The 14542-nt window shown below is 43.8% G+C and overlaps 1 protein-coding gene across 1 annotated transcript; it reads left to right on the top strand.

The window, feature by feature from the left end:
- The first annotated feature begins 4 nt into the window (after positions 1–4).
- LOC129732281 (trypsin-1-like) lies at positions 5–1261 on the top strand. Its single transcript, XM_055693007.1, has 3 exons — positions 5–158; positions 220–527; positions 588–1261. The coding sequence occupies exons 1-3, from the start codon at positions 101–103 to the stop codon at positions 1023–1025; spliced, it is 804 nt and encodes a 267-aa protein (XP_055548982.1). The 5' UTR covers positions 5–100; the 3' UTR covers positions 1026–1261.
- The last annotated feature ends 13281 nt before the right edge of the window (positions 1262–14542 follow it).

Here is a 14542-nt window from a genome sequence, read left to right as displayed (position 1 = left end):
GATAACGCAAATCAGAAGGCGAATGATATTCCAACGTCTCTAGGATTTACGATTTAGTTCCAGTTCAACTCAGAAAGCTGTCTAGTCAGCCAGTTCCGAAATGTCCAGATTAGTTGTGCTCTGCTTGTGCATTGCTGCTGCAACAGCAGCCACCATTGGTATTACCGGTACATGTTCGCGGTTTGTTCAGAATTATCAACAAATTTCTCATAATTCAAGGAGACAAAAAAGACTCTCGGATAGTTGGCGGCGTCGAGGCATTACCAGACGAGTATCCGTACGTCGTGACGATTCAGCGAAACTTCGTTTTCTGGTCCAGCCACGTCTGTGGAGGCAGTATCCTGAATGGCTTCCACGTGCTTTCTTCGGCAAACTGCTTTTTCAATAACCTGAGTGCTAGATATCGAGTCCAGGCTGGTAAGCTGAGGTTGAATGCTGTCGAAGCTACAGAGCAGACCATCCAGGTCCAACGAATTACAATACATCCTGGTTACAATGGAGGAATCAGTGCTAATGATATTGCTATAGTATGTTACGGTTTTTGCTGAAGATTCAAGGAGTGTTCTGAGTAATATCTATCATTTCAGCTTCGTTTGGCATCGCCTTTCGGTTTCACTGACAGCATTCAACCAGTCGTACTACCAACAATCGACACTATTCCCAGTGGCGTCGTGCGTATCGCCGGATGGGGTTCCACCTCGATGGGCTTGCTACCCAGTATGCCGAACATTCTACAGCAGACCCGAGTAGCCATCGTTCCGAATCTGGAGTGTCAAATTCTGATGGGAGGATCCGGTATTGGTCCGGTTAACGAAGACATGGTCTGCGTGGGTCCCATCACCGGTGGTATCGGTACCTGCGATGGAGATTCCGGTAACCCAGTCGTACAGGTGGTTAATCAACAATACGTTCAAGTTGGAATCGTCGGCTGGCACCCACGCCCCTGCGGACATGCGGGAATACCGTCGGGTGGTGCACGGGTTTCGGCGTTCATCGAATGGATTAACCTGAATGCTGAGTTCTAAGCTCATAAGAAATACAATAATTGTGAAGCAGATGGCTGTTATATTTTGTTCAAGTTTCAGTATTTAGGCGATGTTAAAACTGAAGATAGAGAAAACAATTACATTCAAAAAAATTGGAACCCATTTTATTGCGTCTTTTAATGACGTGCCTTCCTTACAAATGTTATGATCACATACATCTTGTGCCCTGAATTTTGTTCAAATAAATTAACAAGAGTTGTGTTGAAAAGGTCTAATTAGAGTTATATGATAATATCGTATTATTCTAATATTCAGCGATGGCAACTTTTGAAACAAATTCGGTGATTGTAGAATTTTTAAGTAAAACTAATAAATGCGTAACTAGGTCCTCTCTGTTCCTTTTTCAAGAAAATGATACCGAATAATTTAAAGTTTTGCCCGTCGCTAGCTGCAATTTTTCTTCAGCTTCTAAACATCGTTACTGTCACTTGCGCCACGTCAAGCAAAAGGCCTTTCTAGTCAGCAACCTGGTAGAGAGAACTGACAACCGGCGCGAAAAGAACAGGCAAGGGATCTAGTTCCGTTCCTTGGAGAGTTAATTGCAGTGAAACGAAGTAGTGCAGACGTATATTTAAGCGAAAAAATATATTTAAAATTAAGGCGGTTAAACACATTCATAATACACAAATTTAATAATAATGAAAATTTAGGTTCAATTGAAATTTGGATTGATTTATAATACATAAAATTAAATGATTTGTTATATCAAGGATAAAATCATTGTGGTGAGAACCTTCACGTTATAATTTCACGTTAGAACCTAGATAAAAAATATTCTTTGTAGTTCTAAAAATCAAACGATCTGGAAATCATTAATTCTAAAACAGGCGTTACGAGAATTACTGAACGTAAGTCTAATAAATTAATAATTATACATCGAAACAACACTCTGTAAAATTTTAGGTTAATTTTATTCGTACACTCGTGGCATCTAATAAATAATTGTCGAATTAAGATTACGGAATTATTCTCGTCGCTATTTCCTGTTGATAAATTCAACAATATAAAATTAACGTTTATTCGTGTTATCAAAAAAATGCCCAAGGTGACTCAAAAGAGAGCTTCGAGGAGCACAACGAATTAAAAGTCGATGCCACTTCTGTTACTGCACAGAGAACGGCAGTCAGTGAAGGTAAGCAGGGCAATCCTGATCTCTCTGCGCCAGATGCGAACAGTTGTGGACATGGTTGTGGCAAACCAGACAATAGTACGATGGTGCAATGCGACCAGTGCGATACTTGGTATCATTTTTTCTGCGTCGATGTGACTGGAGGAATAGCTGAAAAGGACTGGATCTGTGATAATTGCGAGAAGCAAAACGATACAGTAGGCGTAAATTCTAAGCAGGCACTCGCTGATAATAGAGCGGCAAGGTCATCACATAGCACTTCTAGTTTATCTCGGAAATCGTATAAGTTACGAATGGAGTTGGAATTACGGAAGATAGAGGAAGAGCATAAGTTAGAAGAAGAGTTTGCAATGCGAAAATTACAAATCGAGGAGACGTTAGCGAAAAAACATCTGAATACTAAATTCAACAAGCTGCTACAGGCGGTCAATGATGATGAGTCCGACGTCAGCGGGGATGCAGATGAGGTTACGAGTCACAATTCCCGGATTGATGAATGGATTTCCTCAATTGAAATTCCAGCAAATTATTGAAAAAAGGAACAAAAACGTTCCGAAAACCATCCTGAGGGTTCAGCTAGACATGTTGAAACACTGCCTGAGAGGGAGGCGAATAGTATAAAGCAACGTTTTGATCGTTTGAAGTCGGTACCACAAGTAAGCACGATTAAATCTAAACCCAGACACGGCTCAACCCCTCATAGAACTGGTGATCAAAATACCATCCCTCGTCGTAGTTCTGGTGCTGATGCTGGGGATACGCTCGTATTGAACAAAAACAGCTGGCTGCGAGACAAGCTGTTCCAAGAGATCTACCTGAGTTTGCTGGGAACCCTGAAAACTGGCCACTCTTCTTTTCGACGTTTAACTCATCAACAGAGATGTGTGGTTTCTCAAATGAGGAGAACATGTTACGTTTGAGAAAGTGTTTGTCTGGTCGTGCATTAGAAGCTGTTAGATGTCGGTTACTGCATGCCTCGAACGTATCCGGTGTATTATCCACACTGAAAATGCTTTACGGTAAACCTGAAACTATTATTCATGCAATCACCGTAAGAATTCGGGGGCTTCCTCCACCTAATATGGAAAAACTAGAAACGTTAGTAAATTTTGCATTATCCGTGGAAAACTTGTGGGCCACGATTGGCGCTTGCGAAGTAGAAGAATTTATGTATAATGCCTCCTTACGATATGAGCTAATCGAAAAGTCTTAGGATGGAATGGGCAAAGTTTGCTAGAAATTTGCGAGTTCCAAAGCTTTCCGATTTTAGTACGTGGTTGTATTCAATGGCTGAGGATGCCAGTATGGTTCTGTTGTCCGCACCCACGCAACGGAAGCCACACGCGGGTTACATCAACGTTCATTCTGATGCATCTGTACCTCCAGAGAGAAATAATGATAGGAAAGGTGCTGAAATTGACTATCGAAAAGAGTGCCCCGTCTGTAAGGGTAGTTGCAACACGTTGGCGAAATGCAAGCGTTTTTGCGAACTGAGTTATGACTCTAGATGGGCGGTGGTTAAAGAACGGCATTTTTGTAAAAAATAAGGGGATATAATAAGGGGATATGTCGTCAGCAAGGCGAATGCGGCAAAGACGGCTGTACATATAAACACCATCCGCTCTTACACAACCCACAAGTTCGAGTTTGGCAAACACCGGCCAATGATTTCAATCACGGTGTTTCTACGGGCAGTAACCTTAATAATATGCAAAGGGAAAAAAATTGCAACATACATCAAACAGAATCAAACGAAGTTCTCTTTCGAATCATGCCAGTCACCTTATACGGCATGAACACTAAAATTCAAACATTCGCCTTTATTGATGATGGGACTGAGCTGTCATTAATTGAAGATACTTTAGCTGATGAGCTATACCTTGAAGGGCAATGTAAGCCCCTGTGTCTCAAATGGACAGGGGGAACAAGACGCTATGAGAAAGAATCTCGAACGGTAAATTTGAAAATATCGGGTTCTGGAAAAACTATGCATCCACTGATAGGAATTCGTACCGTAGGCGAATTAAAATTACCTAACCAAACGTTGCTGGTAGAAGAGTTACAGCAAAAATATCCCCATTTAAAAAATATTCCGATAGAGTCGTATCGAAACGCAGTACCGCGTGTGTTACTTGGACTCGATCACACAGGGCTTGGCAATACGCTGAAGTGTCGAGAAGGTGGATGGGGGGATCCGGTGGCGATTAAAACCCGTCTAGGGTGGACCGTTTACGGCAACAGTAGCGGTAACGAAGCTGATATTCAATATACGAATCATCACTCGATGCAGGCCAGTCATTGCGACTGTGAGCTCGGGAATATTCTTCATCAGGAAATTAAAGCTTATTTTTCGTTGGACAGCTTGGGTATAACGAATAACACCACACGTGCTATGCCAATCGCGGACCAACGAGCGCAGGATCTATTAATTCAGCTTACTCGACGATTGAATAACCAGTATGAAACGGGGCTGTTTTGGAAATACAACCATGTGCGGCTTCCTGAAAGCAAGACAATGGCTTTGAAAAGGTGGGTCTGTTTGGAGCAGAGGTTGGCAAAAGATCCGGAATTGGCAAAAGTAATGCAGAAAAAGATTGAGGAATATCTGGACAAGCGATAGATACGGAAAATAGAACCTGAAGAGCTAGCCGTGAAGAGCCCACGTGAATGGTATTTACCCATTTTTCCAGTTGTTAATCCTAATAAACCTGGCAACGTTAGGATAGTTTGGGATGCCGCAGCTAAATCTCATAGTGTTTCGCTCAACTCCGTCCTATTGAAAGGGCCGGATCAGCTCACATCGCTTCCTGCAGTTTTACACAAGTTTCGAGAATATAAAATAGCCATCAGCGCGGACATTCGTGAAATGTTCCACCAAGTACTCATTAAAAAAGAAGATCAGAACAGTCAGAGATTTCTGTGGAAAATCAACCCATCGGAGAGTGAGCCTGATGTGTATGCTATGCGCGTAATGACTTTCGGGGCAAGCTGTTCGCCAAGCAGCGCGCAATACATTAAAAATATAAATGCAATGCGGTTTAAGAAACGATACCCAGCGGCTGTGGACATTATCATACGGAAGCATTACGTCGATGATATGCTAATAAGTGTTGAAACTGAACAAGAGGCTATTCAGTTAGCCAATGAAGTAAAATTTATACACAGTAACGGCGGATTTCATCTCAGAAATTGGATTTCTAACTCGGTAAACGTACGACGTGTCTTATGTGAAGGAAACATTGAAGAGAAAAGCTTAGATTTTAGTTCACCCATGGCCACCGAGAAAATTCTTGGGATGTACTGGTGCACTTCATCCGATACATTCACATTTAAACTTTCCCCACGACACGACCCTGACTTACTTCGTGGAATACGAGCCCCATCAAAACGAGAAGTATTAAGGGCTTTGATGATGATTTATGATCCTCTTGGATTCATATCACATGTCCTTATGTTTTTGAAAGTCCTCCTGCAGGACATCTGGAGAGCCGGCATAAACTGGGACGATCAGATAGAGGGTAAAATTCTTAATAACTGGCTAGTGTGGCTGAGTGTACTACCATTAGTGGAAAATGTAAAAATTCCACGATGCTTTAGAACGAAAACGTCAGGGGGCAATGCAAATACCGTCTAATTGCACACGTTTGTTGATGCTAGTGAGCATGGTTTTGCAGCAACTGTTTATTTGCGATTTGAGGAAGCTGGAATTATCGAAAGCACGCTCGTCGGTTCTAAAACCCGCGTCGCACCCTTAACGTATTTATCAATACCGAGAGCAGAGCTACAAGCAGGCGTCATCGGAGTTAGATTGGCTAATAATATTGCTTTTTTTTGGACGGACTCTCGTGATCTGTTGTGTTGGTTAAAATCCGATCACAAACGTTATTCGCAACATGTAGGAAGCCGAGTTGGAGGAATTTTGGAATCTACAGATATAACAGAGTGGCGTTGGGTGCCAACAAAGCATAATGTCGCAGATGATAGCACAAAGTGGCAGCGCAAGCCAGACCTGGCTCCAGATAGTAGGTGGTTCAAGGGCCCGCAGTTTCTTTCCCATACCACAGACGAATGGCCTTCGTCACCCGTTTCCGTCGGAATGACGAACGAGGAACTTCGTCCTCACTTATTGCTTCATTTTCGAATTCCGAAGCGTATCATACAATTCGATGATTTTTCTAGTTGGGTACGACTATATCGAGTGACAGCCTTTGTTCTCCGAGCTGTAAGAAAATTACCCAAAATTAAACTTTGGCGCAAAATCCGTAGGCAACAGACGTTTAAACTAAGTCCGGATATAGCCCCACTTCAACAACACGAATTGCTGGAAGCTCAAAACTGGCTGTACAATCAGGCGCAACTAGAAGCATACCCGGATGAATATGCATTCCTTCTGGAGGGCTCACGGCGAGGCCAAGCAACGCAAGTGTTCAAGAATAGTTCTTTGTATAGTTTATCCCCATAGGGGCCATCCACATACCACGTGGACAGCTTTGAGGGAGGGGGGGGGGGGTAGGCTAATGTCCACGGTCCATACAAATTTTTTAGAATTTATATTGACAGTTGTCCACGGAGGGGGAGGGGGGGGGTCAAAATCGCTAAAAATCTGTCCACGTGGTATGTGCATGGCCCCATATTTGGACGAACACGAGGTGATGAGAGCACGCAGCCGAATTGGTGCGTGTTTTTATGCAGATCCGCAATCAAAAAGACCAATCATTCTTCCGCCGGTGCATCCAATTACAACTCAAATTATACAATATTATCACTGCAATTTGTTACATAGAAAGCACGAAACCGCCATTAATAAACTTAAACTTCGCTATCGAATACCGCGTTTGAGACAGCTGTATCGAAAGTTGCGTGGTAACTGTCAACATTGTAAAATTGCATCCGCAGTGCCAAATCCCCCAATGATGAGTGATCTACCAGCAGCCAGACTTGCTGCATTTAGCCGGCCCTTTTCATATATAGGAGTCGATTACTTTGGTCCGATGCTTGTATCAGTTGGTCGTCGGTCTGAGAAAAGATGGGGCGTTTTAATCACATGTCTGACCACGCGTGCTATTCACATCGAGCTTGCCCACACATTAAGCGCAGATTCTTGCATCATGGCATTATGACGCTTTCGGAGGGGAGTTCCGATAGAAATTTTCACCGATAACGGAACCAACTTCCAGGGCGCATCGACAGAACTGGAGGAAGCTGTTAAAACGATGGATAAAAACAAATTGATCGCTGCGATAACTTCACCGTGTACCGCATGGAAATTCATACTCCCGAGCTCACCACATATGGGCGGTGCGTGGGAAAGGCTAGTGAAGTCCGTAAAAAGGAACTTATACGAGTGGAAATTGCCAAAGCTACCATGTGACGAAGTTCTAAGAAATGTTTTAGTGGAAATTGAGCATACATTGAACGCTAGGCCACTAACCCATATTCCGTTGGATGACGAGACAGCTGAAGTACTGACCCCCTCTTGTTGGGCTCGTCGGATGGTTTGAAACCATTGGTGTGAAAAGAAACTGGCAGATATCGCAATTACTAGCTAATGTTTTCTGGCGACGTTGGCTAACATATTATCTCCCAACCATTACTCGCAGAACTAAATGGTTCAGCACAACAAAGCCGATTGAAGTAGGTGATATTGTCGTAATCGTGGACCACAGTTTCCCTCGTAACAACTGGCCCAAAGGGAGAATTATTTCGGTGTGCAGATCTAAGGATGGGCAGGTTAGGAGAGCAACTGTCCAAACCAGCTCAGGTATCTACGAGCGTCCTGCAGTAAAACTTGCTGTGCTAGACGTAGGCGTAGGAAGTAGTTCGGATCAGGAGGTGCTTCCCGGACTACGGGGGGGGAGTGTCACTTGCGCCACGTCAAGCAAAAGGCCTTTCTAGTCAGCAACCTGGTAGAGAAAACTGACAACCGGCGCGAGAAGAACAGGCAAGGGATCTAGTTCCGTTCCTTGGAGAGTTAATTGCAGTGAAACGAAGTAGTGCAGACGTATATTTAAGCGAAAAAATATATTTAAAATTAAGGCGGTTAAACACATTCATATTCTGTGCCGAACACGCATCAGTACTGGACGTGTTTGGTGATCGGTCCGATAGAGTATAAAACAAAAGACGTGTGAACAAGTGTTGGCATTGTTTGCCTGGTCGAGTGAAATAAATCCGGGTTCAAGGTCGTTCCTTTGTGCAACTGTTTCGCATCGTGACTGCCAGCTGGTGCGTAAGCCGATTTGGCTGCTGGCTGGATTGTGCTACAGCAGTGGACGAGACACAAACGAGGAAAAAGAAGAAGCCATCAGTGTCAGCGAGTCGTATCGCTGTGTGGAGTGATCTCACACCTGGCTCGCTGCTGGTGGCTGTTTGGTGCTGCTGTATTGGTGCTGCTGGCTGTAACGGCTGCTACTTCGAACGATCGGACAACCAACCTTACTGGAAGGGAGAAATAAAAAGGTACGTGTTCTTGTCAGCGCTAGTGCGCTAAACATAGCGCGATGGATGTAGATCCCTCGCCTCCCGCGCCACCATCCCCGAACCCCTCTGACCCTGACCCTTCTGTTACCCCCTCCCCTGTTCATTCTTCAGTCCCCCCTCGCCCCAGGCTTTACCCAGACGGAGCCCAGGGCAGCTATACTGTTTACTTTCGGCCAAAGGCAGGACCGAAATCGAAAAAGTTGAACCTCTTGCAGATTTCTAAAGACCTGACGAAGGAGTACAAGGGCGTGACCGAAATTTCCAAGGTCCGGCCTAACAAGCTCCGTGTCGTGGTCGGTAACCTGAAAGAGGCCAACGATATAGCTTGCTCTGAGCTCTTCACACGCGAGTATCGCGTTTACATACCCGCACGAGACGTGGAGATCGACGGTGTCATAACCGATTCGAGTCTGTCCGTCGAGTGTATACTGCAAAGTGCCAAAGGGTGCTTTAAGAACAAAACGTGTCTCGAAGTAAAGGTGCTCGACTGCAAGCAATTGCGGTCAGCATCGATCATCGGTGGCAAAACAGTATACACTCCGTCAGACTCGTTTCGAGTTACGTTCGCCGGGTCTGCACTACCAAGCCACGTCTCGATCCACCGGGTTCGTCTCCCTGTGAGGCTCTACGTGCCCCGCGTCATGAACTGCCTGAATTGCAAGCAGTTAGGCCATACAGCCGCCTACTGCTGCAATAAGGCACGTTGTGGCAAGTGTGGGGAGTCTCATGCGGAAGATTCTTGCAGTGTTAACGCTGAAAAGTGTATTCACTGCGGAGAAAATCTGCATGAGCTCTCGACATGTGCGGTGTACATGCAGCGCAGGGATAAAATAAAACGGTCTCTCAAAGAGCGTTCAAAGCGTTCCTACGCTGACATGCTGAAGAAGACCGTTACCACTTCTCCCGTTACTTCGAACCCCTTCGATCTGTTGCCCTCTGAGGAAACCGATTCTGACGATTCACCAGCGGGAGCATCTTACGCCAATCCTGGGGAGTCTAGAAAGAGGAAAAATATTTCCTCTCCTAAACTTCCCAGAAAAGGTCCTAAGATTTCTCAAAGTGAAATGAAAGTTACAAACAAACCAAACAGTGCTGCGGAAAAACCGAAGCAAACTCCTCCTGGGCTGGCAAATTTAAAGTCCCAGAAGGAGTTCCCAGCACTGCCAGGAACATCTAAAACCCCAGTTGCTCCTTTTACACTCCCAGTTGATGAAACAAACTCTGGGTTAGTGAAATTTTCTGACATTGTGGACTGGATTTTTGAAACTTTCAATGTACCCGATCCAGTTAAAATTTTTCTTACAGCATTCCTCCCAACAGTTAGATCATTTTTGAAGCAGTTGACTGCCCAATGGCCTCTCCTTGCAGCGATTGTATCCTTCGATGCCTAATTCAACTGCGTATATGAAGGATTATATCTCTGTCTTACAGTGGAATTGTAGAAGTATTTTACCAAAAATTGATTCGTTTAAAGTTTTGATAAATAAAAACAAATGCGATGCATTTTCCCTTTGTGAAACTTGGCTTACTTCAAATATTGATCTCAACTTCCATGATTTTAATATTATTCGCCTTGATCGAGACACCCCATATGGAGGAGTACTTTTAGGGATTAAAAAGTGCTATTCTTTCTATCGTATTAACCTCCCCTCGATTCCAGGCATCGAAGTTGTCGCATGTCAAATGACAATACAAGGTAAAGAGCTTTGTATTGCCTCAATATATATTCCCCCCAGAGCACAGGTTGGGCAACGGCTGCTCTTTGATTTAATAGAACTTCTTCCCTCGCCACGTTTGATTTTGGGAGACTTCAACTCTCATGGCGTGGCTTGGGGTTCCCCATACAATGATAACCGCTCCTCTTTAATCTATAACCTTTGCGATGACTTCGACATGACTATTTTAAACAACGGTGAAATGACACGTATCCCGAAACCTCCAGCGCGCCCAAGCGCTTTGGATCTATCCTTATGTTCGACGTCGCTACGGTTGGATTGCACATGGAAGGTAATCCTCGATCCTCACGGTAGCGACCATCTGCCTATTCTTATTTCAATTACTAACGGGTCAACTCGCATGCGACCAATTGACATTCCGTATGACCTCACACGAAATGTCGATTGGAAGTTATACGAGGAAATGATTTCAAAAGCGGTCGAGTCGATTCAACATCATTCACCACTTGAAGAATACAACCTCCTCGCGGGCTTGATTCTCGACGCCGCGTTGCAAGCCCAAACGAAGAAATATCCCGGCGTAACGATCAAAGAACGGCCTCCCACTCCGTGGTGGGACCAAGAGTGCTCCGATGTCTACACGCAAAGATCCGACGCGTTTAAGGCCTACCAGACGGGAGGTATACCTGGCGACTATTTACGGTATTCGGAGCTTGATACCAAGCTTAAAAGCTTGGCTAAAGCAAAGAAACGTGGATATTGGCGTCGGTTCGTGAACGAGACGTCGAGGGAGACATCGATGAGCACTCTTTGGAACACAGCCCGAAGAATGCGGAATCGCGTAACGGTCAACGAAAGCGAGGAGTCTTCAAGTAGGTGGATATTTGATTTTGCCAGGAAAGTATGTCCGGGCTCTGTTCCTAAGCAAAACATTGTTCGCGATGCGTCTCCGGGCCACGACGCGATAGAATCACCTTTTACGATGGCAGAACTTTCAGTTGCCCTCCTGTCCTGTAACAATAACGCGCCTGGATTAGATAGAATCAAATTCAACTTGTTGAAGAATCTACCCGGCAATGCCAAGAGGCGCTTGTTGAACTTGTTCAATAAGTTCCTGGAGCAAAACATTGTACCGCAGGATTGGAGGCAAGTGAAGGTGATCGCCATCCAAAAACCAGGGAAACCAGCTTCTAATCACAACTCTTATAGGCCGATTGCAATGCTATCCTGTATCCGGAAATTGATGGAAAAAATGATACTCCGTCGTTTAGACCACTGGGTCGAATCAAATGGTCTACTATCAGAAACTCAATTTGGCTTCCGCCGTGCCAAAGGGACGAATGATTGTCTTGCGTTGCTTTCAACAGATATTCAGCTGGCGTATGCTCGTAAAGAACAAATGGCGTCTGCGTTCTTGGACATTAAGGGGGCTTTTGATTCCGTTTCTATTGACATTCTTTCGGGTAAACTTCACCGACAAGGATTTTCTCCAATTTTGAACAATTTTTTGCACAATTTGTTGTCCGAAAAGCACATGCATTTTACGCATGGCGATTTGGCAACTTTTCGCATTAGCTACATGGGTCTTCCCCAGGGCTCATGTTTAAGCCCCCTTCTTTACAACTTTTATGTAAATGACATCGACGAATGTCTGGCAAATTCATGCACGATAAGACAACTTGCAGACGACAGTGTAATCTCTGTTACAGGAGCCAAAGCTGCCGATTTGCAAGGACCATTGCAAGATACCTTGGACAATTTGTCTGCTTGGGCTTTACAGCTAGGTATCGAATTCTCTCCGGAGAAGACTGAGATAGTAGTTTTTTCTAGGAAGCATGAACCTGCTCAGCTTCAAACACAATTAATGGGTAAAACGATTTCTCAGGTTTTGGTACACAAATATCTTGGTGTCTGGTTCGACTCTAAAGGCACCTGGGGTTGTCACGTGAGGTATCTGATGAAAAAATGTCAACAAAGAGTGAATTTTCTTCGTACAATAACCGGACAATGGTGGGGAGCCCATCCAGGAGACCTTATAAGGCTTTACCAAACAACGATATTGTCTGTTATTGAATACGGGTGTTTCTGCTTCCGCTCCGCAGCAAACACACATTTGATCAAACTGGAGCGAATACAATATCGTTGTTTGCGTATCGCCTTAGGTTGCATGCAGTCGACCCATACGATGAGTTTGGAGGTTTTAGCTGGAGTACTACCATTGAAAAACCGCTTCTGGAGCCTGTCTTCTCGTATTCTAATCAAATGTGAGGTCTTGAACCGTCCCGTGATTGAAAATTTTGAAAGGTTAATCGAACTTAATTCTCAAACCCGTTTTATGACATTGTATTTCAATCACATGTCCCAAAATATTAACCCTTCTTCGAATATTCCAAATCGTGTCGACTTATCAAATACTTCTGATTCTACTGTGTTTTTCGATACATCCATGATAGAAGAAACTCGTGGAATCCCGGATCATTTACGCGTGCAGCAGATCCCTAAAATTTTTTCCAATAAATATCGTAACATCAACTGCGACAATATGGACTACACTGACGGATCACTTCTTGATGGGTCCACTGGCTTCGGTATCTTCAATAACAATTTAACCGTCTCCCATAAGCTCGATAATCCTGCTTCTGTTTACGTCGCAGAATTAGCTGCAATTCAGTACACCCTAGGGATTATCGAAAAAATGCCCACGGACCATTATTTCATCTTTACGGACAGTCTCAGTTCCATTGAGGCTCTCCGATCGATGAAAGATGTTAAGCACTCTCCGTATTTCCTGGGGAAAATACGGGAACATCTGAGTGCTTTATCCGAAAAATCTACTCAGATTACCTTAGCGTGGGTCCCTTCTCACTGCTCGATACCGGGTAATGAGAAAGCGGACTCTTTGGCTAAGGTGGGCGCAACAAACGGTGATATTTATGAAAGACCAATTGCCTTTAATGAATTTTTCGCACTTGTACGTCAGAATACGATCATCAGTTGGCAAAATGCTTGGACCAGAGGGGAATTGGGAAGGTGGTTACATTCCATAATCCCCAAAGTATCGACGAACCCGTGGTTCAAGGGGTTGGATGTAGGTCGGGATTTCATTTGCGTGATGTCCCGGCTTATGTCCAATCACTATAGATTTGACGCGCATCTCCGTCGTGTTGGGCTCGGGGAAAGTGGTATCTGTGCCTGTGGTGAAGGTTATCACGACATAGAGCATGTGGTTTGGTCATGCCCTGTACACCGTGACGCCAGGTCTAAATTAATAGCTTCCCTGCAGGCCGAGGGTAGACAGCCGGCTGTTCCTGTTCGTGATGTCTTGGCGAGCCGTGACCTATCCTACATGTCCCTTATATACGTTTTCCTGAAATCCATCCACGCCCCAGTCTAGTCCCGTTCCCCTCCGTCTACACCCAACAAAACGACAAGAACACGTTTGAACCTTAAGCACAAAACCAGCAACCAGACCCCGCACAATAGAACCAGGACCCAAGGACTACGAGCCTCTGTCCCAACTCACGACATCGTGGCTCAGCAGAACGAATCCATACATGCCATTCGACGATTATCAGACGACCATTGAACAACAAAACACTGATTGGAAATCCCATGCTAGTTTTAAGTTAGACTTAATTTCAGCTCGTAGTCGGCAGCGAGGATAAAAAATTTGCTTTAGTTTTTAAGTCATCAGATATAATTGGCGCCGTTAAACATTAAATTGTATTTGTGCCGTGTCAAATAAATGTTATGTGAAGAAAAAAAAAAAAAGAACACATTCATAATACACAAATTTAACAATAATCAAAATTAAGGTTCAATTGAAATTTGGATTGATTTATAATACATGTAATTAAATGATTTGTTATATCAAGGATAAAATCATAGTGGTGAGAACCTTCACGTTATAATTTCACGTTAGAACCTAGATAAAAAATATTCTTTGTAGTTCTAAAAATCAGACGATCTGGAAATCATTAATTCTAAAACAGGCGTTACGAGAATTACTAAACGTAAGTCTAATAAATTAATAATTATACATCGAAATAACACTCTGTAAAATTTTAGGTTAATTTTATTCGTACACTCGTGGCATCTAATAAATAATTGTCGAATTAAGATTACGGAATTATTCTCGTCGCTATTTCCTGTTGATAAATTCTACAGTTACGGTACAAGTGTTACAAGAGGCTTTTCACTAATCAAGCAAT

The sequence above is a fragment of the Wyeomyia smithii genome, chromosome 3 (genome assembly GCF_029784165.1).
Source record: "Wyeomyia smithii strain HCP4-BCI-WySm-NY-G18 chromosome 3, ASM2978416v1, whole genome shotgun sequence".
Taxonomy (NCBI): Eukaryota; Metazoa; Arthropoda; class Insecta; order Diptera; family Culicidae; genus Wyeomyia; species Wyeomyia smithii.
The sequence above is the reverse complement of the archived record's forward strand: the minus strand, read 5'-3'. Positions and strand labels throughout refer to the sequence as shown.

What these genes read in the sequence shown, in the direction of transcription:
- LOC129732281 (XM_055693007.1), top strand. Translation starts at nt 101, where the DNA reads ATGTCCAGATTAGTTGTGCTCTGCTTGTGCATTGCTGCTGCAACAGCA. An exon ending in TGCAACAGCAGCCACCATTG is followed by an intron (nt 159 to 219) that starts GTATTACCGGTA and finishes TCATAATTCAAG; the next exon opens with GAGACAAAAAAGACTCTCGG. An exon ending in GTGCTAATGATATTGCTATA is followed by an intron (nt 528 to 587) that starts GTATGTTACGGT and finishes CTATCATTTCAG; the next exon opens with CTTCGTTTGGCATCGCCTTT.